The following is a 24,654-nucleotide window of genomic DNA, read 5'->3' as shown; positions in this document are numbered from 1 at the left end:
GAAGTGAAATATTGTTTCAGAGCCAAGGTTTATTTGGTTCCCTTCACAAACTACTAATTTTATGCTTGCCAGATTTTAAACTTTAAATGTTTGCCATCTCTTTTTCTGTAACGCTGTAAAATTTGAGCCATCTAAGACCTGTTCTCTCAGTGTTCATCCTGTAACTCAAATTCTGTGTTGTATCTGTTGTTGGCTCCTATAGCTCTTCTGCCTCCTGCGTTCCCTTGCAAGAGTGTCCACACAGCGGGAAGGAAACCTGAACTTGACTCAGTGAATCCTTGCAAAGGATCTTGGGACTAGACCTCTGTGAATTGGCTCTTTCAGTTTGTCCACTTAAAAGGCGTAATAGATTATGCAGCTGTTTGGGCTTCTGCAGGATATTGCTCCACATTCATGTCTAGTTGCATTATGTGAATTTTTACTTTCTTACAAAGAATTCTCTTGGTATTCAAGACAAGCTTGTAGGCTTTGTGTTCTAATACATGCATTTGAGAAAAAAAGGCTTGCAAGAATTTGAACTTAGAAAACTGTAAACTAAAATTGAAAACTATATAAACTTAATGAAAGTATATTTTAAGAAGAGCCTCTCTGGTTTGCTTTAATTTTGAATTTGTTTTCATACATGAGTCAAATTTTTTGGTAGAGGTGAAATTTCAACTTTACCGAACAAGGTAAGTGTTACTCAATCAGATAATGGTTAATGTTGGAGTAATGTTTTATGGACCACCCTACTAAAACAAGCAGTTCTGATTAAATATACATATAGTAAATGTTTAAAGTGACAGATCGTTTTTACTTGAAAACCACAGTGCCCATATACTCTCTTTAGAAACTGTAGTAAAAATATAATTTAATATAATTTAGTATTTTAAGGGGAGTATATCCTTCGGCTTCATCTTGAGGTGCCCATTGCCACCTTAAAATAATAAGTAGGGTGCAAAATGGTGTCCATCCTTATTTTAAAAAACAATAAAAAAAAAAAAAAATTAAGCCATCCTAAGCTTTTTACTGAACATATCATAAGAACAAATTGCCTTTTCTTTTTATCTTGGTGTGCATAAGTATTAACCTGGGCAAAACCATTGTCAGACCTGAAAATATGTTAATAGAGAAATAACATTTCCATCTCATTTTTCTTCATTTTTAAGTAGAAATATCAAGTTTTGATGTCACTGAAAATGTTATACTGAGAACATGATGAATTTGATAGCTTAGAAATTCATGCTTTGCATTCGGTATTTTAGTGCTATTTATTTTCACTTAAGTTGCAGTCTTCTCTTGAAATCTTAGAGAAGATATTGTCTTGTTCCTCTTCGCAAAGTGTTGCCTAGGATTTTCTGTTGCCGTTCTGAAATTTTGTGAACGCTCTTGAAAAAGGAGTCTGTCTTTATGAAGAATAATTTCACCTTCATGGCTCTGAAAAAATATCAAACGATTTTGGTTAAAAGCATTGTGTTTTAAGCAGTTGGACACTGACCTGCAAACGAAAGCTTCTCCTGTGAGGTTTTCATTGCTGTTAGTTTATTTTTACACAGACAAAAGAGCAAGCAAATAGCATAGAATGGGAAAACTGAAAGATTACATACTGTTTCTTTAAGAAACCAGCTTAGCCAGGGGGTTTTAGTGTGTTTAACCTAACCTGCTAGCAAGGAAAAGTTCTTTAAAATAATGGATATTAGCCTTCTCCAATCACAATGACCAGTTTCACTAACAAGGAGGAGATTTTGCGCTTTCGGCCACTAGAATTGGAGAAGGTGGAGCTTGATGTTCAGGTTTGGTTGCTTTGGGTACAGCTTCAAGTGAAGTTAATCTGAGGTGAAGCAAACAGAAAATTGTGGAGGTTTTGTTGGTAGGATTTTTGTTCTAATCTTTTAATGATCCTTAATTTTACACTTTTTATCCTTTATGCTTCTGTGTCCGCCAGGTTTTGTCATCATTGCTGTTTTCTGATGCAAACTGAACATTAAAATAAGCAGGGAAGCAGAACAAAAGGGCTGTTTGGACAGGAAATAGGTGTTCAGAGAATCAAACTTGACTTTCTTTTATCATTATTTTTAGTTCAGAATGTGAGTGTCATTTTTTAAAATGTTTGACTCAAAATCATCTCAAGTAACAGGCTTAGCTCTTGGGCTGGATGTTCGAGCAGTCATTTGTCAGTTTTTATAAATGACACCTTGAGGTCGATTTGATATGTCATTTTCCTTAAACTTAAGATGTTAAGTTCCTAAAAGACAGATAAATGTGGTAGGCTTAAATTTGTTTGCTTCTTGTTGTTTTTTAAAGAACTGAAATGCCAGTTGTTTCATTTTTTCCCCTGCACAGCCCCCCTTTTTAACTTCAGTATATTTTAAATTTAGAAATATGTTGGCATTTTAAATATGCTCGTAATTTTAGCTTCCTTTTTAAGAAGATCATTGATTTATTTTATATAGAACAAGGTAAAACTGCTTTCTCCGTCATTCAAACTTTATTTCAAAGGTGAAGATAAGTAATTAACACCCTTTTGAAACAGGAAATGAATAGATACATATTTGTAAGACCTATAGCTAGGCTACCAAAACTTTTTTCAAAAGTATCTAGGATTCTGTTGACATTTCTTACTTTTGAAATAATTGTATTGTTTCAGCACCAGAAGTTTTCTTTAGAGACCATTTTCTTTATATTGTTGTCCTTTGATCTCATAGTCGTTAAGGTATAAAAGTTCATTTCAATAATCAGCCCAAACAATAGCTAAGCATTTCAGCCAGGGTAGTACTTGTATTTGCTGTGCTGCTGCTTTCAGATCACGCAAAGGCCTTTAAATTAATGCTTTTCTGCTCTATCTATTGCTTAAATAATGCAGCAATAATAATAATAATAGTTACAGTAATAAAATTAAGAAGAGTCGCCACATACCCATGAGAGTGTTGTGTGGTGGCCTTATAATTTCCTCTTCACTGTCTGTACCATGTTCTTGTATTTTTCTCAGAATTGTACAGAAGTACAGTTTGGGGGGTTTTTTAACTTCACTAGATCGTCTAATGTTCACCTTGTTTTAATTTCTGTTGCTGTATAATGCTTTTGTTAGTGGGACCTTACTTCACCTAGGCTTTTGCCTGTTTTATATTTAGCTTGTTCCTAATTTTTCACCATTAAAAATGGCATTGCATTGAACAGACTTCTGTGTGTAAATTTTAAAATCTTTTCCTCTTTATTTTTATAAATGATTTATTTGCTTTGGAAAAATCCCCTGGAGTGGGCTTACCTAGATCAAAGGATATGAGCACTTCATTGGACAAATTGCATTTCAGAAAGGGTCTGCAAGTTTATATTGCCACCAGCAGGATGGGCTTTAAAATTTCTTTAATGGTAGCCCTGAAATGTTCTGTTGAAGCTTGCCTATGTAGCCCTCAGACTATTGATTAGTTTTCTAAACTAATAGCCTATCTTAAATTCTATTTTCCAATATGTAGATGGATCTAAATCCATTTTTCTGAATATTGAAATCATCTGAAGGAAATTTGGAAAATTTTCACCCACTTAAGTGAGCCAGTTATATCTTTGTTGGGTATTTTACTTATTACATATATTGCTGTCCATGAGTATTTTACACTGGCATTGTGGTTCAGTCCAGCTTTCCTGAGCACATGCTTCTGGTAAGCACTTACCAGGAGAAATATTTTGTTCCAATAACATATCTTAGAGAGGGGCTGGAACAGCGCCAGTTAACATTTTACCTGTCTCTAAGCAGATATGAATAGCCTTTGTCACTCTTTGTGCATTTCTGAATTTTTTAAGTGCAGTATAGATACTGAATATGTATATACAGATCTAGGATTTAAAATGGTATATCGGCACCTTCCTAGTATTTCACAGGTTTTCAGCTAAAGGTAAGATACACGGGGTGGTCCCGGGCATGTTGTTTCTGTTGGTCTTAAGAGCATTCTTTGTTTGGCAATAAGTGCTGATTACATGGACTTTTGCCAGCTAGTCTATGAAATGGAATAGTCTGTAACTGAACTTGTTAACTGTTGTTCCAGAATAAACTTAAAAAAAGTTGTTTTAATGCAAAAATGAAGACAATTAAAAATACCAATATAATTTATAAATGGGAGGCGATGATAAGTCATGGGTTAAGCTCTAACTCATTGATGCGACCAGTAGTTGAGCATGTGTAATCTTGAATTTCTCTAGCTCATTTTCAAATTTAAATAATTTAACTTATTACCTGTAAATTTTTATTTCAGTTTACTCATAACTTAGTGTATCCAACTTTGAGAGCTAAGGTTGGTATGTTGGTTATTGAGTCTGTTTCAGGAGAAAGTTTGTTTTGTTTTCTTTTGTTTTGTTTTAAATATCTATTTTGTTTCTCATACCTGAAAAGTTTGATTTTCCAGACACTGGTTTTCTTATCTGGAATAGAAAAGAAAAACTTAACACTGTCCACTTTTAATCAGTGAAAAAATTCTTAGGAAATACATCTTCTAGGCATTTGCTAGTCATTTGCTAGATGTGTCAGACTTTATGCAGACAAATACTTTATGCATGAATACAATGATTGAGTTTCACTTAAATATTTAAAAATTTGTGTGGGTGCTTAAATATTTATGTCATGAATACTCCCTTCGTTCTGCATTTGAGAAAATGTATTTAATTTTCTTCTTAACAGATTAATTTTCTTGCTGCCAGGTAGAGATGAAGATAACTGTAAATATAACAATTTTAGTGAAAGTCATTTCCAGTTTGGCTGTAGATAACATTTTAATGGGCACCCAAGGTAAAGGTTTACCTCCTCTTCTAGTACTCTGGGAACACTGGAACTTTGATAAATGATTGTCTCTAATCATTTCTCTGCTGTGCCTCTACTATGCTGGTCTCTGGTTGATCGCCAGGGGTATCGAGTTCTCCCATGTAGTACCTAAGTTTTATTCAGAGGGTAGGAACCAGCTTTCTAGAGGGAGAAGGAAACACTTTATTATTATTATTAATGTATCTTTATTAATTTCAGACAATGGAAGGGAGAGGGAGAGAGAAATAGAAACATCAATGATGAGTCATTGATCAGCTGCCTCCTGCATGGCCCCAACTGGGGATCAAGGAGCCTGCAGCCAGGGGCATGTGCCCCAATTGGGGATTGAACCTCAATCTCTTGGATCCTAGGTCTATGGTCAACCACTGAGCCATGCCAGCCAGGCAGAAAGCACTGTAAATGATGTAACATTCAGGCAAGATAAGAATGGTGATAGCTTTATTTTATTTTTTTAGAATGTAGAAAAAGTGATATTTTTTCTAATAACAGAAGAAAAAATTTTAATGGACAAATAAGTTGGTAAAACTTAAAAGAACCTGGAAGCAGTGGCTTACTACTTGTAAGGTCTCTTTGTTCTATGTAATAAGGGGACTTGACTGTTTTGCAGTGTGTTTTCCTATATGACTTCTTTGTAAAAGTCGATAAATGTTTTAGGAGGAAATTTTTTTTTTAGCTTTTCTTTGTCTTTTATGACATTGACATTTTGGAAGAATGACAAGACATTTATTTATAGAATCTTCCTCAATTTGGGTTTTTCGGATAGGTCTTTGTGATCATATTTAGGAAATGGAGTTTGGGCAGAAGTGCTGTATTAGTGATGTGTGCTTCTCGGCGGGTCACATCAGGAGGCACATGTCCTCTTGTCCTGTTTTCAGTGACATTCATTCTGATCTTTTGATTAATGTGGTCTCTGCAGGTTCTTCCACTTAAAAGTTACTGTTTTTCCTTTGGTACTAAGTAATTTGTGGGGAGATACTTTGAGACTCAGTATAAACTGTTTCTCATGAAACTTGGATCCACAAAGACTTTAACATTCTTTGGTAATTTTGCCAGAATCTCTCATTAACTGTTATTTATTATTATACAGAAAGTATGCTTCTGTTTTACAGCCCAAGATTGGTACAATTTATTTTTTAGTCACTGTGTTGTACTACAGTAGGCTCACTTAAACCAGCAGTGAAAATAAGCTTATAATAAGTTCCCCTGAAGCTCAGACTCTTGGACGAACACTTTAACTTGTGTGAAAATTATTCTGTGAAGTTACAACTTTTATGAGGTCTTGAATTATTTTTTTTTTTAATTTTTATTTTTTGATTTGAGGTGGGGGGGGAGATTTGTTGTTCCACTTATTTATGTGTTCATTGCTTGTTTCTTGAATGTACCCTGACCGAAATCGACCCACAACCTTGGCATATCAGGACGATGCTCCAACCAACTGATCTGGCCAGCAAGGGCCTTGAATTAATTATTTCTGAAATCATTTATATGTACACTATAAGTAGATTATAAGGAAGTATTTGAGTTATTTCGAATGAGCCCTGAAACCGTTATCTTTGAGTGCACAGAAAAGGTGCAATAAATATTTCAGCATTAAATAATGCTTTAAAAATTTGTGAAATTCTAGTGTTTAGATGCTATTTCTCATGGTGTTTTTAAGCCATGTTGCTAATATAAATAGTAAGCTGACTGTGAAATCCTGAAGTTTTCCCTAAAACTCACTGTAGAAGTTGAGGCCAGTATTGCACGTGTCGGGGAAAGTAGTTATCTAGGTATTCTAGGGTATTTTGATTGTTTTGTTTTTCAGACAAGCCCTCTAACACTTGATTAACCTGGAGCAGTAATGATGCTGTAGAACTTTGAATCTGGGGGAATGTGCTGTAAACCTTTGGAGTAAATGTCGGAAATGGGGCTCCTCCTCCTGTCCCATCCTCCCCAGTCGGGAGGGTCCCGAGGAGTATTCTTGGGACACTGAAGTCACTCCATTGACTGTAAAAGTTATTCTTTAGTTGTTTGTTAGCTGTTTATGCTAAATATAAATTAGCATGAATTAGAAAAATAGAAAAATACCTAGTTGGCTTACTTTGCATAGAAATGATTATAAAAAGTAATCCTTGCTCACCTAGCTTGTGGCCAGGTGAAGAAAAACCTATATGTTAAAAGTTACCTATTATTATATTATACATTGGTGTCAAATACCAAATGAAGTTATTTTATTTCTTCCTTGTAACTCAACAGCCCTTTTTTGAAAGCACTCCTTAAAACTTTAGACAATTTAAATGCACATATTCAATTTTAACTGTCTCAACTCTGTCTCATGTTAAATGTGTTACAGGAATGAATCTGAAGTCTGCTGCAGGAAAACACTGAAGGCTTTAAAATGTTTTCTTGCATAAAACTCAAACTTTAAGTAGCTGCTTATGAGGATAGGGAAGGCAGGAAGCTAATGTCTGTCTCCAGATACAGGACAGCTCTTTGCTCGTCACCTCAACTGTGTGAGTAGACCTAAGCCTGTAACCTCTGTAACTGGGCATAGTAACTTCACGTTTCCAAATCTCAAGGGCTCAAAGGTACCGAAGTCAGCGTGAGAGACATTTCTTAGGGTATTTTTATTTATTTATGTTATTTTTTGGTGGGTAGGATACTGAGGGTGGAGTGGGTGGTAGATTTTCATTTATGAAGTATTATTTAGAATATCTAAATATCATTAGTTATTGTATCTCTTTTGCAGAATTATGTTAAGCAGTGGAATCCACATTACTAATCTTACTGTGAGACAAAAGATGATAATTCATTAGATTGCTGTTTCTTTCGCAGTTGGTTTCAGCCTTTTTAAATTAATATTTTGACCAAACAGCCATAACACATTTTTCAGAATATGATATTAGGTATTAATATAGAATGGCTCTTGGGAGTCATTTAAGTTATAATTAATAATTTTAAAAATAGCCCTGTTTAACCGGAGAACATGCACCTCAAAATAAAGGAGCTCTTGTGCCCTAAATGTAGTTGGGAATCTTTTAAACTTGCCAACTTGGGTTTCTTAAAGTGCTTTGACAATATAAATACCCATTGAAGAAGAAAAAATATCCTTTTTTTCTTAATAAAAGTTATCACCTTAAGAATCAGTGTGTGTGTGTGGGGGGGGGTAATGTTTTTCGACTTTTCCTGTTTTGTTTTTTTCTTTATAGATTTAGGAGTGAGACTCTTAATGGAATGTTTTCCCCCCTGGAGGAATGCATCCTGGAGGAATGCATGGTTGCACAGATGAGATGATTAAAATATAAGATGTTGCAGTGACCAGAGTGATAAGCACATAGATAAAGATTTACAAAATCTTAGTAATTATTTAGGGAGGCGTGGACTGGAAGGAATGTTATTTGATTGAGGCGAATTTGCTTTTTCTTACATGACAAATGTGTTGGCTGAAGAAAAATCAAAACTGACTGTCTTCAGAATCAGGAATGAGAAGTCTTTTTAGAAAGCATAGGAGCAATATACACTGGCTCTGGATATTCTTAGGAAAGTAGTTCAAGGTACGAGGCAGAAATGAAGGAGATGTGCAGTTTGGTTCAAAAATAGGGACCTCTAGATGTCAGTTTGCCCAGTTTTTCCCTTTCCGGTTTGGTCAGCAGATACACAGCAGTGTGAAGTCTCCAGGGTTTATCTAGTTCCCAATCTTTCACTAGCTCTAAAAGAGAAATATTATAATCTCCTTGTTTAGTGGCTCATAATGATTATTTATAATTTGGGAATTAGATGTGATATCTGTGCAGATACGTGAAAATCACACATTCCTTGTCCTTATTCTGATTCTTGAGAGCAGAACCGTGTATCATGAACTTTTCTTTTCTAGCACTGAGTAGAGCAGTAGGCACCACAATAAGTACATTAAGGCACCCTGGACAAAGAGCTATGGCAGAAGGAAGTAAAACTGACCACAGCCGTATAATTTTGCTATATCTTTCCTGATAACATTTTAACTAAAATAGTTTTGAAATCATTTATTCATCCAGTGTATACCTCCTGTGTGCCTGGCATTGATCTAGAACGGGGATTGGCAAGCTGTGGCCCACTGGCCACATCCTTTTGGACACCTCTTTCTGTAAATAAAAGTTTTATTGGAGTGCAGCTGTGCCCATTCATTTACATAAAGTCTGTGGCTTCTTTCTTATACCCAAGGTGGAGTTGAACATTTCCGACACTGTATGGCACACAGAGCCTAAATTATGTAATGTTGGGCCCTTTAAAGCAGAAGTTGACCAGCCCATATCTACAGTACTGGGAATACAACCCTGAAGAAATGAAGTAACTGCTGTCTGTATTTATGGTTTTCCTCGTTTATGTTCTCTCCTTACAGACCATATTATTCGTCCCTTATTCATAGTTCATGTAGAAGGACGATGTTGCTTGTTATAAGTAGCTGTCCTTTTCCTCTGAATTTGTGGAGTATGTTTCCTTAGCTGGCCTCCCCCTGAAATGGGATACTGACTAGGAGCTGTGTGCCCAGATCTGTCTGAGGTGGACTTCAGTTTATGTTGCTGTTTTATTAAGAATATTCCTAAGTGATGGTGGCTTTTTTTGTTGAGTGTGGCAATGAGGACTGCAGTGACTGACTCACACAGTTGGGTGCTGCTGCCTTGATCTGTGCCAAGGCTCCAGCTGTTGGGCCCTCCCTGCTTTTACACTGCCAGTCAGCACCTGGAAGGACAAACAGCAAGCTCTTGTTTGTATGAAAATGGTTTTGAGCTCCTGGACCTCTGGAAGGACCACAGGGATATCCAGGGTCCACAGATACGCCTGGGGAATGACTGGTTTAGGGCATGGGCAGCGTCCAGACTGCTTAGGTTGACGCTCAGCTCCATCACTGAATAGCTGTGTGACCTTGAGAAATTCTCTTACCCTCTGATTTCTCTTCTGTAAAATGAGGATGGTCATAATACCCATTTCATAGGATTGTTGTAAGGATTAAAGGAGTTGATATTTATAAAGTTCTTAGAACAGTGCTTAGCACATAAAGCATGATATAAATATTGTTAAATAATAAATAGTAAAGCCAGTTATTGGTATAAAAAGTGCTGTATAAAAAAAATTTCAAAGGAACAGAAGACATTGAAATTGAGAGGGTAACCATATTAAACAGAAGAAATCTTGGAGGGATAGTCATGTACAACTATTGGAAGTCAGTTGGAGATTTGCCTTAAGGAGAGGAGACTCAAAGGGTTGGGGCTGGAGCAAAACACAAAGTTTGCATGGTTGAATGATAATACAATGTTTAGGGTCAAAGAGGAGGGAATAAAAAGGGTTTTGTGTATGGATCTTGCATATCAGATACTATTTTATGTTAGTCTTTTTGAGAAGAAAAGTGAATTTTGAAAGTCCAGAAATACGGAAACCAATGGGATAATTTGATTGTTTTTCCCCCCTTTTGCAAAACATGATTTTATGCTGCCTTGTGCTGATAATAACTGTGACTAATTCTTAAGGCACGTGATATATGGAACCTAGGTCAATTTGAGAACTTAAAATTGACCAACTTAATTTTACTCGTAAAAGTACTATTCGGCATGCTGAGTTCGGCAGATTGCTAAATGAACCCCTCTGAGTTGACTGAATTGGAAAAGCTTGTTCAGTGCACAAGTACATAACTGTATGTAGCGGCCCCTGCTGGCAAACCCAAGCAAATTCAGTTTCTCAAACAGCAATTTTATTTTCTTTGATCCCGATCCAGTTATTTGCCTTTGGACAAGTACTTCACTACTATTGGTTGTGTGCTGGCAAAGGGGCAGGGCCATTTCCTCCATGCTTTCAGCAAATACTGAAGGCCTGCCATGTACCCAGCATTATTTTAAGCATTAGTGAACAGAATGGACAAAATCCCTGCCCAGTACAGAGGTCATGTTTCAGGAGAGGGAAGACAGGCTGTGTGAGTGTAATTTAATAGTAAATGAAATTGAGATAGGTGAGGAAGGAAAACATACCAGACAGACACAAACTGTCAGATTTTGGAATGTAGATATCTTCCAGGTTCAGTTATTGAATGATTGTATAATATTAAAAAAAATTTTTTTAATCCTCACCGGGGGATATTTTTTTAGAGAGAGTAGGAGAGAGGGAGGGAAGGAAGGGGGAGAGAGAGAGACAGAGACATTGATGTCAGAGAGATACATGGATTGGTTGCCTCCCACACACACCCCAGTTGGGTCCGGGGATCGAACCTGCAGCCTAGGTACATGCCCTTGACCTGGAAATCGAACCGATGACCCTTTTGTGTGCAGGCCAGTACTGTAACCACTGAGTCACACCTGCCAGGGCTGATTGTGTAATTTTTAAGATACTGTGGATTTATTTAGTCTTGCTGAATAAAAAACAGTTTGCTACATAGAGGTGGGATTGTACCAAGAGCAGTACTGTCATTTTTCTCGTCATAGCTACAGCTGTCCACATAAGCCGTACCTGGGGATACAGATTTGGGTGCACCCTGCCTTTCTTCGTCCTTTCCCCTTGTTAGGTGATGAACATACACTTAACTAAGGCAGATGAGACTTAGCAAGAGCAAATAACACTTAAAATTTACACTCAGCTTTGGAGTGCAGAACCCCACAGTTAATGGTACTGTGCTTGAATCCCATGTCTACCCAGCCGCCCCACAGCTCACATAAAAGGCATTTCTTAGTCAGTCCAGAGGTTGGCACATTTTTGGCTTCTTACCTACTTTTCGTTCAGCCCATGAGCTGGGAATGTTCTTTTGGGGGGGAGATCAAAAGAGTGAAATTTTGTGCGGTGAAATTCCGATTTTAGTGGTCGTAAGTATGGCTTTGGACCACGGCAACCATGCTCCTTTATTCATTATTGTCTGTAGCTGCCTTTGCACGGCCACAGCAGTCAGGTGGTTGCAGCAGAGACTGTGCGGCCCATGAAGCCTAAAATACGTACTGTGGTCGTTTTCAGAAAAGCTTGCCGACCCCCGATATAAACATTGGTGGGCAGAAGGCAGCAAATGAGGGCCATTGCAGATGGAAATACCACTCAGAGTTTCTTTAAAAGCCTGTCTTTTTCAGCTGCAACCAACACAGTGACCCGTTTTTGAGTGAAAACTTTCCTTAGAGCAATAATGGGACAGTGAGGTTTATATTTAACTTTAGGGGTCTCTCTATATAACCTAGTATGTTGGAAGTGATGAGTTAATCATTTGCTGGAAAGAATAGGTAGTATCCCAAAGGTGTTACTTTCATGTTAGCCAGACTCCTCATGCCTTTTTGTCTTCCAGCCCAAGCAACAGCAGGAAAGAGCCTGACCTAGGGACCTGGGGACTGCTGTACAGAGACAACTACAAAGCATCCTCAGTACCATAGGAACCTAACCCAGGTCCTTATGTGTCTATCAGCGTGAGTAGCATTTGTCCCAAGCATTTTATAGCAAGTCATGCTTTCTGATCTGTTTGCTTTATGAACTTCCCTGGATTTTTTGGTCACCCCTGCAAAGTTTCTCACCCCCCAGAATGTGTGTATCGCCCATGTGATAGCTGGTAGACCAGATGCTCGTAACATGGGATGTCATTGTGCTACCAAAAAACACTAGTTTCAACACCTGTGCTGGGACGAGCATCCCTCCTTTGATCCCTTATGATCAAAAAGTTGAAGCAGGGTGTTCCCAAGTTCCACTTGGTCCTTCTCTGGGGTATCCACTTGATGCAGTTGTGAGATCAGCCAATCCTGAGTGGTTAGGAAAGACGGGAGGTGAGGGGAAAGCTGGCCTTACCACCTTGTGCCTGCTACACGAGTTCAAAGTTCGGTGTCCATTCTTATTTAACTCAACATGTTATGTGAATTTTTTCTTCTCCCGACGTGAGTAGTAAAGACCCCAGATTGAAAAGGTGATAACCTAGGAATTGTAAACGGATGCGTATAAGGTGAGTCAGTCACTGAAAGTAGAAGTGGCCTTGAATTGGAGAGCACAGGCTCTAGGAGGGGTTTTAAGTCTGAGAAGACGAGTCCACTGTTGTCAGGTCTTCCTATTTTTCAAGAGAAACTGGAAATCTGGAATTTTTATGTGACATTCCCCTTTTAGAAATTGGTATTGAATTTCCTTTGCAGCCTTAAAATACGTGATCTTGAATTTTTATGATAATGAGACTCTTAGGTAAAAAAACTTAAAGGAAAAACAAATTTTCTCAAGAGCTTAGTTAAGCTAATTAAAGCTGCATAATATCTTAAGGTTGAATAATAAATGAAATTTTTAATTGTCTTTAAATAAAAAGAATAAGAATTGATGGATGTTCACAAAGTTATGGGATGGGCTTTGAAAGTCATAATCTTCATTTTTTAGACAAAGACCTAGCTGCTTACTACATATGTGACCTTGGGCAGGTTAGTAAGTCTTTTTGAATATTGGTTTCCTCATTTTTTAAAGGGATATCAGTAGCACCAGCATCAGAGGATTCTGGATACAGTTAAATGAGATAATGTACATGAAACTGTTCTTGGCCCGTAGTAAGCTGTGAATAACTCTTAAGTACTATCTGAGAGAATAGGACAGGTAATGGGTTGTGGTTTTGATTGTGAATGTTATTAAGAGTCAGAAAGCAAGTTTTCTAAATTCTCTGCAAGTCATAGACTTAAAAAAAATTATACCATGCTAATCAATGTTTTGTTATGTCCAGTAATCTCATCCTTGACCTCCTTGGATTTGTGGCTTTATAATCCCACAGTGCAGCAGCTAAGGAACTATTCTGTCTTTTCATTCCCTTCCCTCCTCTCTTTTCCTCCTGAGTGCTGGACTAATGGGCCCTGCATGTTGTTTTACCTGCTGAAAAGGTGCAGTGAGTAGCAAGGAGGCAAGACTTGCAGTCTCCCCACAGCTGCCCCCCCCCCGCCCCCACACGTTCCCATAGACTAAGATGCCCTTCTGTGGTTTTGGTCGTCTTCTGAATCTTTGTAGAAAGGTTCATTTTGAGGCCTAAAGATGAATAAATAAAGTTGATTTCCCCCCCCTTTCCTTTTTAAGCTGTGAAATCCTCTGTGCTTTTACCTCACAGGACAGTAGTTTTTTATAAGAAAGCTCTTGACTTTGAAAATCATTGTTAATTTGCTGCGGTGCAGGGCAGTTAGCCTTTGGGAAATTGCCAGTGTTACCAGTTTTTCAGTTTAAATCTTACTGTTCAAAAGTGGGTAATGTGACATGTAACGGCTTGGTGGTCATATGTACTTTTAATCTGTGACTATTTACTTGAGTTTTCATAGAATCAGAATATTTTTTCTGGAGATGTGGGATTGCCAGCCATGTACGAAAGTACCCGCGGGGAAAGTTCCTTTAATTCTTATCTTACATCATTTTAATGCCAGTAATAGGCAGCATAGAATAGCTGGTGGTTTAGAACAGTTGTTTCTTTTCTTTCTTGCACTCCTCAGAAGCCTTTTCAAACCGTTTGTTCCTAATTGGACTCCCACCTCTGAAAAATTTTAATTTTACAGCTATATACCTATTTATGTATTATATGTATAGCCGTGTTTTATACATAAAGAATAAGCGTTTTTTTCATGTGCTCCCTTACCCCAGAGAATCACTTTGCCCCTTTGAGGTGGTCCTGGCTGCCTTGAGAATGCATGATGCCACAGCAGTGGGTTCTCCAAAGTTTTCATTTCAGAACCTTTATGTTCTCTAAAATTACTGGGTGCCCTACATAGCTTTCATTTATGTGGGTTCTATTTAGTGATATTTATCATATTATAAATTAAAGCTGAGAAAAATTACAGAATATTTAAAATTTTTTGTGAAAAAGAACCATTCCTTTCCCCCCCCAAAATGGCTTAGTGAGAAAAGGGGTTTGTTGCCCATTTCTGCCAATCTCTTCAGGGTCTGGCTTAATGACAAACAGCCAAATTCTCCTAATTGCCTCTATGTTCAGTGTGTAACAGTGCTACAGAGAAGCACCAGTGTCACATATAGCATCTGGGAAAGCAAGGAGTATTTCAACAACCTTTTCAGATAATAGAGGTTCTTCTTTGGTTGTTACACTAAACAATGTGTGGTTTCCTAAAGGTATACATGCAATGTAGAATCTGAAGCTCTATAAAAACTTTTGTTCTGTTACTTTAAAATCCATTGGTCTATCTTTCACTTTGAATAGATCTTTTGTTCATAAGTAATTTTGAACCATTATACATTGATTGCTTAGAAAATAATGGTTTCCTGACTTACTCTGATCTTCCAAACGTTGATGTGGTTACCAGTTGCTCACATGTCATTAATATCACCACTGATCTTAGCAGAAACTCTAAAACTTGGAGGTACTTGTCAAGATTGTTTTCACTTAAATGTTTTACTCGGCCGTAAGTACTATTATAGTTGTTTTTCTTCAGGTGACAGGCTCACTTTGTTCATTTTTGAGAAGGTGTCTGCCATATACTCATCTGAATAACAAGAGTTTATCAGTCTTCTTTCAAATAAAAGACATGTCCCGTGAAAAAGGTGCCTCGGTCAGCACACAACTTGAACAGTTGCACACATGCCTTCCCTTCAGACTGTCATCACACCTCTGTGTGCAGCAGGCATGCTTATGCGTGCTGCCCAGTCTGTCGCACAGAATGCTAGTAAGACATGTGAGTTCGGGGTCGAGATTTAATGAAATTAACTTTCTGTGAGCGTGTGCTGATGAAGAATCCCACTGTAGTATTATACTTAGGTGCCACTGTCAGGATTTGGCTCCTTGTTCAGGCTCCAGGTATTTCATTCACTATTGCTTTTGTAACATGTTACCACTTTGAAAAAGGCAAATAACTACTTGTTAGCATGAAAACAGTTTGACCTCCCTGGTGTTTGTGGCGCACACTTGGACAACCACTGGTATAGTGTGGACTTCAGAGCCAGACTGCCTGTACTGAGTCCCAGTTACTAGCTGTGTTCATGACCTTGAGCAGTGACCCTGGAACCCAAACCAGACAAACACACTATCCCTCAGGAACATGGGCCCCCAAATCAGAAAATGTTTGTGAGTAGCTTTTCTGTCTCATCATCATTTTTTTTTAAATCTGATACGTATATTTACAGAACTGTAGGCGAGGGAGGGACCTAAAGTAGCAGATATATTTTTTAGGTTCAGCAAAGATTGGATCCTGAAATGACTTGCTATCATCATGGAGGAAGAAAGGTGTCAGAATCCCAAATTGTATTCTTAGGGTAAATGTCTAGATAGTCTCAACATTTTTACGACATTATTTTTTATTTTTTATTGATTTCAGAGAAAGAAAGGTAGAGAGAGAAACATCAGTGATGAGAGAGAACCATCGATCTGCTGCCTCCTGCACACCCCCTACTGGGGCTTGAGCCTGGAACCTGGGCATGTGCCCTGACTGGGAATCAAACCGGTGACCTCTTGGTTCATAGGTTGATGCTCAACCACTGAGCCACACCAGCCAGGCTAAAACATTTCTTTTTAAAGGCGCATGATAGGCTGGCTGCTTTGTTTTGTAATCATTCAAATGCCTTATGGCTCTTGGTTCTGAAATCTGCATCAGATCCCCGCGCAGCAATCTGTTCTGATAGTTTAGATGTGGGAAAGTGTGTTAATGGTTATATGGTAATATGAATGGTTTCCCTCATTGCTTATCAGGTCAAGGAAACTTCAGTGGCAAAACATGGCCCTCTCATTTTTCAAGATCTGTGAACGTAGACTCATCTTAAATGTACATATACCTTCATTTTATTTGGGAGTTTCTTAAATAACAGACTGTTACTACCTCCTGTCATGTTATTCATGGCAAAGATCTACTTGCTTTATGAGAGAAATAGCACATAGGATTCTTGCATCTGCTCCAGTTGATTATTGCCTTCATGTGGTTCCCAAACAGTCCTCTGTCCTGATAGTTTTTAATTTTTAAATACTTTTAAAAATTTTTGTTCCATTTAGTCAAGTAGTGTCTTCATTTAGGAGGATTTTATAAGTACACAAAAGGTACAGATCAGAAAAAGAGTCACCATTCGCTTTGCCATCCTTGACATGTCCTTTCTTATCTTTTTTGATGATTAATAGATGCCCTTTTTATCCTAATTGGCAACATATTGTATATACATTTCACATTGTGCCTGTTTTTATTTTTTCCTGATTATACCCTAGTTGTTCTAGTGCAGACTCCTGTGGGAGCATGAGGGGTCAAAGGGCAGCCTTTTATAGGCTTTTACGGTGAATGGCCAAATTGCTTTCCAGAAACATTGAACCAGTTTCTCATTTCAGCAACATTCTGCCCATTTCTCCACATCTTTACCAATACTGATACTATGTTAAATGCTTTTTAAACAGAAGAAATTATACAAGTTAAAACGTGACCTTGGACCAAAGTTTAAATGTGCAGTATAACATAGCAGAGTTTACAATGTATATTCCCTATTATTAGCAGTCCAAGCTGAATTAGACATAAAGGGTTTTCCTTAGCACCTGATGGTGTGGAATGTCCTGAAGAGAAGCCTTCTCTAGTAGCTCTGTGTACTTCCTGAGCTGGCACAGACCTGCTTATATAGAGTGGGTTAGTGATGAAAGTTCAGTTTGTATCCTTTTAATTTTTTCTTTCCCTGTATAGAGGGGTTTAGAGGGGAGTATATGTGGGTTTTTCTTTATCATATAAACTAGATTTGGATAATGTATGACTGTGGTATGTGAATTTTTTGCTAATTCTTTGTAAATTTCAGGTGTGCAACAGAGGAACATGGCTCAGGAAACTAATCACAGCCAAGTGCCTATGCTGTGCTCCACTGGCTGCGGATTTTATGGAAACCCTCGTACAAATGGCATGTGTTCGGTGTGCTACAAAGAACACCTTCAACGGCAGAATAGCAGTAATGACAGAATAAGCCCACCTGGTAAGTCTGCTAAAACCTGCAGTATTCAGAATTGAGATACACCTGGCTTGTGCAGTGTACCCCATACCCTTTTCTGCTCTCACATTGCACTTATTTTACTACATTCATATCAGTAAAATGTCTCATTACATATTATAGTTATCAATGGTAGGGAAACAGGAATAAGAGTATCCTTACCCATTGAAAATAACTACCAGAAATCCATTCCATAGTCTTACCTGCTGTGCTACAGAACTCTATGGTCTTATCAAAATAGGAGCAGACTTCAAGTATACCGGCTATCTTGGAAAGTAAGGTCAGGGAGTGAGGGCTACAAGAGGGCCTTAGTTCTTTGATCTTGGAGGACGTCTGAAGTCAAGACAGTTGTACAAGGAAAGAGTGGGAGATAGATGGCCACAGCTGACTTTAGAGAAACTCTGACCCCACTAGGAAGGAGCATTGTAGCAGTGCAACTCAGTGCAAGTGTCCAACCCCAGGCACTTGAGTTCTCTGTGTGCCATTTTGAGTCAAAGGGTTCTCCTGGAAGTGAGGTGGGTTTTTGTATCAGCAGTTGTGTAAGAAGGATCATGAGGGTTCATAGTATAAGCTTTGCAAAAGTAAGGTAGTACTAGTCCTCACCTGGGCTAGTCCTCGTGTAGGTTAGTGCCTGAGTGTGTGGGTTTCAGTGCTTAATGAACGTGTAGGCTGATGCTTAGCTCATTTAACATTTTATATGGAGTCTTTTTTGCCAGTGCTTCATATTCAAGCCAAAAACTAGAACCATTTATTCAAAACTTCTCCAATTTTTCCTAAGGCTGAGATGAAACCAGTATAAATCACTGTTTTTGAAATTAAATTATCGTCTCCATTTCTGCCTTCTGAAGAGAAGGAGAAATAATGTGACCTAATATGCTGAGCACAGGTTTCAGTTCTGAAACTAGGTTTGCCTCACTGTGAACTTATCTTTTACCATAAGTATCTCATTTCTGCACTGGAACTTGGAAGATGTTTGTGAGTTAAAGGGTCTAGTGATATTCAGTCCTGAGAAATAGGAGTTTAGTTTACTAATACATATGGTTTGTGTGTAGCTTCCTTCATAGTTAAAAATCAGTATTATTGTCATTGGAAAACTATAGTATTGAAAAACCTTAAAAGTATTGAATTGAGCATATTACATAGTGAAACAAAGTTCATATACTATATTTTGTGGAAAACTGATCTTGATTTTTTTAGATAAGGTGTTGGACTGTCCAGAGTGCAGAATCACTAATATGAAATGTGGTACCATTGCAGCGACTTCTGTCAGTAGTCTGTCTGACTCTTTACCAGTTCAGTGCACAGACGGCAGTGTCCCTGAAGCTCCGTCCACGTTAGACTCTACATCTTCATCTATGCAGCCAAGGTAGGATGTGGTCTCTGAATGGGGGTGGGACAGCTAAGGAGAAGTAAAGAATATATTCCTTGTTTGGTTGGTCAGTCCTACTAAGGAAAACTATGTAAAGTCACTTCAGGGCCAACAGGCCTAAAATTCTGTCTCATTATTATTAATGACTAGTTAGAAAAGCCTTTTTTTTTTTTTTTTTTTAATGTTGAAATGGGGTTTCCTATTCAGATAGCTTTTCCTTTATTCCTCCTTCTAGTATATTCTGACACACCCACACCCCGGAGTGCTTTGAGGCTAAGTCCTTCCAACTGTAGTCTTATATTGCAAGTAGTAGTATTTCATATTCAGAAACAGTCTTGTCCCAGGTCCTGTTTGTTTCATATCATGATGTGGCACTCGTACTTATTTGTATGGTAGTGTGTGTATTTGTTTTTTAACTTTGAGGTGACATCATTTAGAAGCCAAAAATACAGAATATTTGTTTCATTTTTATTCTACCGTTAGGAAACAAATACTAAGTTTCTACTCCATGGTTCCTTTTTTCCATTCAGGACAGGAGATGTTCAGTTCTGTTTTGCTAATGTATCATGTACAACTAGGGCTTCTTACGCATGTCTTTATCATGCCTGTGAATTCACACACAAAGGACACACACTATTGCTTTTATTTCCAAAGCAATAAACATCTGGTCCAAATTAGTCTCTAGTTTCAAACCTCTATGGTTATGTGTACGTTATAAAGAGTAATTTTGTGCTAATTCTTGTCTTAATGATCTGCTTAGATATGTTGAACCCCTCATCCTTATTATGTCCTTTTAGCTACTATTCATGCATAGAGATGATGTTTGAAAATCTAAATATTTTTGCTTTTCTAGTCCTGTATCAAATCAGTCACTTTTATCAGAATCTGTAGCATCTTCCCAAGTGGACAGTACATCTGCGGACAAAGCAATACCTGAAACAGAAGACCTGCAAGGTTTGCACATGAACCAGCATATACTTTGTCATTTATTTAACATTCCAATATTACAGGTTGGGAACTAAGCTAAGTGCATATACTTTTTAAAGGTTTTATGTGCAACATTCTGAAAATTTTAAATATACTTAGTATCCCGCTGAATCTTGGTTTCAGCCCCCTCCCCCCCTTTTTTCCTGAGAAATCTACATAGTTCTGACCCCAGCAATGTTTAAAAGTTTGCATAAGGCCATTTTCTTACACACGTCCTTAGGATGCCTAAGTAGTATTTAAGTATGTGTCTGGGTGCCTTTTATTGGTCAAGTACATAATTATTACAAAAGTTAGAAGATACAACACTTTCTGGAGTCACTGTGAACATATTAATATATATTCTGCATGTGTGTACATATGTTACATACATACCTACATTTAACAGAAAGGGTTGTGTTTATATAAACTCTTTGTAACTTACTGTGAGCATCTTTTCATAAATAAATAAATTCCTCAGTTACCCTCTGATTAGCAGGTCAGTGGATTTGGGGTGGGGGACAACCACCACCCAAATATCATTGAATAATTAAATTTTACCGCCTTCCTATTTTTGTCAGCTTCAGTATCAGATACGGCACAGCAGCCATCTGAAGAGCAAAGCAAGTCTCTTGAAAAACCAAAACAGAAAAAGAACCGCTGTTTCATGTGCAGGAAGAAAGTGGGACTTACTGGTAAGGGCCCAGATCTCATGGTTCAAACGTAAGATTTTAAAGTAACGCCTGGCTTACTATCACTGGCTTCAAGTAAGATTGTTGCTACTTCCGTGAGAGTTAATACTAGATTATGCTTCAGCTTCTGCATTTTCTTAAATAAATAAAAAGTAGATATAATTATGTACCTAAAAGTGAAATCAATAGTTTTATTTTAAGAAATCATTTCAGCTGAGTTTTGAGAGTGAGACAAGTTAGGTCAGTGTGCCAGGTGCTGTGAAACGGCAAAGATGTGGCTCCTGCCTTCCAAGGACCCAGAAACTGTGTGTGAGAGAATATTTAGTACCTGGCGAGCTGTGAAGTACTTTGTATAAAGGGCTCATCATAGGTTGTTGTGAGGATTCAGTGAGTTAATACTTACAAGGGGATTACCCCATGCTGGTGCTGCCACACAATAAGTAATCGATACATGTTGACTACTGCAACAGAGTTGTCAGGTGGCATTGTTGCTAAGAGAGGTAGAAAAAAGTGTTTGAGATACTGCTTGGGTATTTAACAAAGAAAGCACAGTAAGTGTAGTCCAATAGATTGGTTTGGTAATTCAGGGATGGGAGTGATCAATTTATATAAAAGAAGAGGAGTAGAGGCCCACTGAGGAAAGTATCACGAAGGCAGAATGTTTTAGCTGGGTCTTGAAAGTTGAATAGGACTATAACTGATGGAAATAGGCATTTCAGCCAGAAAGAATAGCTTGAAGGAAAACTCAGAGAAGGGAAAGAATAGGGCATTTCAGGGACCAGGAATGGGGAAGGTTGCTGTGGCACAGAGTATGTGAGGATCAGACAAGCAGAGATGAGGCTAATACTGTGGACTGTGGTGAATTTGGGGGAGCAGTTCAAGGTACACTAGTGACCATTTATTGTCTGCTATGTGCCAGGCATTGTGCTGAATTCAGTATGAGCTGAGAAGAGAAGTAGATAAGATTTTGAGCAAACTGATGTTTTAGGGAAGTTTCTCTGGCTAGGGAATAGGTTGGAGGTAAAGAGGAAAGGAGATTTCAGTATGATATCAAAGATGCTTAAGATTGGCCCATCCAAACATGAACAGATAAGACATTTGAAGATTTACATATTTAGTATCAAATATAGTCTTCTAAATCTCAGAAACTCTCAAATTTTGTGACTGGATGGCTGAGACGTACTAATTCTCTCTTTTCCAGTCTATCAGTCTGGGGTTATTGTTGGCTTCGTTTTTCATTCATTCATTATAAAGTTACAGAATATATTTTTAAACTTAAAAAATGTGGTAACAGAAGTTTACATCAATTGTCAGTGTTTAAAATACTGATTCCTGTGTTCCATTTCCAGTAATTCTTTCCCAGCATAAAATCCTCATTGAGGAGCAGGACCAGTTTTGTGTAGACTGTCCACCGTCCTAATAACTCTCTTTTTACTTCAACTATGGACTAAGTAGCGTTTGTTGTGTGTTTACTATGTGTTAAGCACTTAATACATTCCTCATGTAATCCTTACAGTAACTTATTATTCCAAAATTACAGGGACAGAAACTGAAGCACAGAGAGGCTAAGTAATTTGCCTATGTCAGTAAGTAGATTCATGCTTAGGCAGCCTAACTCTAGACCCCATGATTCTAATCACTCATCCGAGGTGCAGTTCTCTTCCATTGGAAGTTAGCCAAGGAAAGCTGGTGCGGATGCTGTTACCTGTTAACAGTTCTGTCACAGGGTCATTTCTTCTTTCTTAGTTAAATTTTAAGATTGCCTTCTGACAGTGTGCCTATTTTCACATTGTAGAGTTTGGGTCCCAGAAATGTTTTACATTTTCAATTTAGCAATCTGCTTTTGATGGGAAGTAATTGTGGCCATGTCACATACAAGGAAAGGAGCTCAGAGAAGTGGTGGTGACATGCTAGTGCATGCCTGCTAAAGATAGGAAGCCGTCAGCAAGTGAATTTTGAGAATGGTCTTGGGTCGTGAAACTGCTTGTTTAGAATTATGGTTTAGATTGTAGCCCTAAATACATGATCTGTGTAACATTAATTATGCTAAGGAACTTAATATTTCGATCTTGCATCCAACTCAGGTGTGTGTATTAATCCACTTTCAGGGTTTGAATGCCGGTGTGGAAATGTTTACTGTGGTGTACACCGTTACTCAGATGTACACAATTGCTCTTACAATTACAAAGCCGATGCTGCTGAGAAAATCAGAAAAGAAAATCCAGTAGTTGTCGGCGAAAAGATCCAGAAGATTTGAGCTCCTGCTGGAATACAAAATCCTTTGACCATCTGCAAACTAAAAATTGACTTGAGGTTTTTTTTCCTAGTCATTGGGAATGTAGAGCATTGTATCTTGCATAGACCTTTTAATCATGCATGTCATCAGAAGAATAGATTTTTGTTTTTGTTTTGAAAATGACTCTGAACATTTATTTCCATTGCAGTTTCTGGGCTGAGAAGATTTAAGTAAACTTCACAAGTATTATCCTTTTAAGATCATTTTAATTTTAGTTGAGTGCAGAGGGCTTTTATAACAAACTTGGAGAAATTTTGGAGGGCTGTGATTTTTTTCCAGTATTAAACATGCATGCGTTAATCTTGCGGTTTATTTTCTCATTGTGTATGTATATATAGCTTTTCTCTGCAGCACGATTTCTCTTTTGGTAATGCCCTCTAGGGCACAGCTAGTTATCGGTAACTGAATGTATCTTAATCATTACAGCTGCTTCTGTTTTTTCATTAACAAAGGTTATACATATGTTAGCATATAGTTTCTTTGCACCCACTATTTATGTCTGAATCATTTGTCATTGGAGAGAGTGTGCTGATGAGATTCTAAGTTTGTGTGTTTTTAAATTTTTTTTGAGCGAGGGAAGGAAAAGCTGTATACGCTTCATTGCTGACTGCAGGTTTCTTTCAGATGATGTTCATCCGTCTGTGTGTACACAATATGAAGAATGATCTGAAGTAATTGTGCTGTATTTATGTTTATCCACCCGTCTTTGATTAAATAAAAAGGAAAAACCGTAGCATTCCCGCGTCCTGCCTTCTCTCTATTACTCTTCTGGTCGTTTGTTTTGTCCCCTTGTCCTGAAGTTCTCTACGCCACTGATTTTGTAAGAATACTGTGGTTCGCCTCACATCTGTCTATGACTAATGTTCTGATTTTTCAGCAATCTCACATTCCTGTGAGTTGAAGATGTCAGCCCAGAACTTCTGTCACTTAAATGTTAAACTATCTCTTGTCTCATTGTCTGCTCTGCACTCTGTCACACTGAGTTGGCATCTGGGAGAAGCTACCTTTTCTGGCAGGATTAGAGAAACTGAAAGCGTAATTCACACAGAGCAGTTGGAGAATTGTGGACTAGGAAGACCCTCAAAAGGCTACTTGTCCTGTGGTTTTCAAACTTAATCTGGCAACCATCCTTTTTAAAACATGAAATATTATGTAAAACAAGTGACAGCAGTATTTCACAATACTATTTCACAAAGTTCTAGGTTTAAATGTGTTTACTACTTTGATGTTCTTAGTATGTAACGGTGGCTTAGCATTAAAATCTGTAGATGTAATTTATCACATTAACAGATTACAGGAGGAGAAAATCATTAAGACTATTGCAGCAGATTCAGATGAAGTATTTAATAGAATTTAGCAGTCATTCATGATTTCAAAAAATTCACGATAAATGAGCACTAGAAAGAACTTCCTTAAGCTGCTAGTTTCTGTGTGAAACCAACCAAACAATAAGCAAGCACCTTCTAAAGAGGAAACTCATTCCCTTATCCGTGCAAAGCGCCTGCTCAACACCCCCCTCCCCCAAAGGAGAAAAGACTAGACAGTGTATTTGCAAGTTACTTCCAGTGTTTGGTTTGGTTTGTTTCCCCAGAGAACAGCTTTGGCATTTTCAGACACTGTAATTAGTGGGTTGGCAAGTCTATTTTAAAACTATGGTATCTTAACTTCGCCTTCGCCC

General features: G+C 37.8%; 1 protein-coding gene across 20 annotated transcripts in view; it reads left to right on the top strand.

Moving 5' to 3' along the window:
* The window catches only part of ZFAND6 (zinc finger AN1-type containing 6), a 28,166-nt gene extending 4,457 nt beyond the window's left edge, over positions 1-23,709 (top strand). For 3 of the 20 annotated variants that reach the window (XM_081124419.1, XM_081124417.1, XM_081124421.1), the window contains 7 exons: positions 7,122-7,281; positions 12,057-12,174; positions 17,471-17,641; positions 18,914-19,022; positions 19,879-19,979; positions 20,570-20,683; positions 22,789-23,709. In XM_081124419.1, coding sequence (XP_080980545.1) covers positions 17,488-17,641; positions 18,914-19,022; positions 19,879-19,979; positions 20,570-20,683; positions 22,789-22,937 — 627 coding nt within the window. In that variant the 5' untranslated portion in view covers positions 7,122-7,281; positions 12,057-12,174; positions 17,471-17,487 and the 3' untranslated portion in view covers positions 22,938-23,709. Of the gene's footprint in view, positions 1-1,771; positions 1,850-7,121; positions 7,282-12,056; positions 12,175-17,470; positions 17,642-18,853; positions 19,023-19,878; positions 19,980-20,569; positions 20,684-22,788 lie in introns of those variants that run through there. The other 17 variants (XM_081124429.1, XM_081124426.1, XM_081124428.1 and 14 more) reach the window with 11 other exon arrangements.
* The last annotated feature ends 945 nt before the right edge of the window (positions 23,710-24,654 follow it).

Source organism: Miniopterus schreibersii (assembly GCF_964146895.1).
Source record: "Miniopterus schreibersii genome assembly, chromosome: 22".
Taxonomy (NCBI): Eukaryota; Metazoa; Chordata; class Mammalia; order Chiroptera; family Miniopteridae; genus Miniopterus; species Miniopterus schreibersii.
Note: the sequence above shows the minus strand (reverse complement) of the source record. Positions and strands in the feature narration are given on the sequence as shown.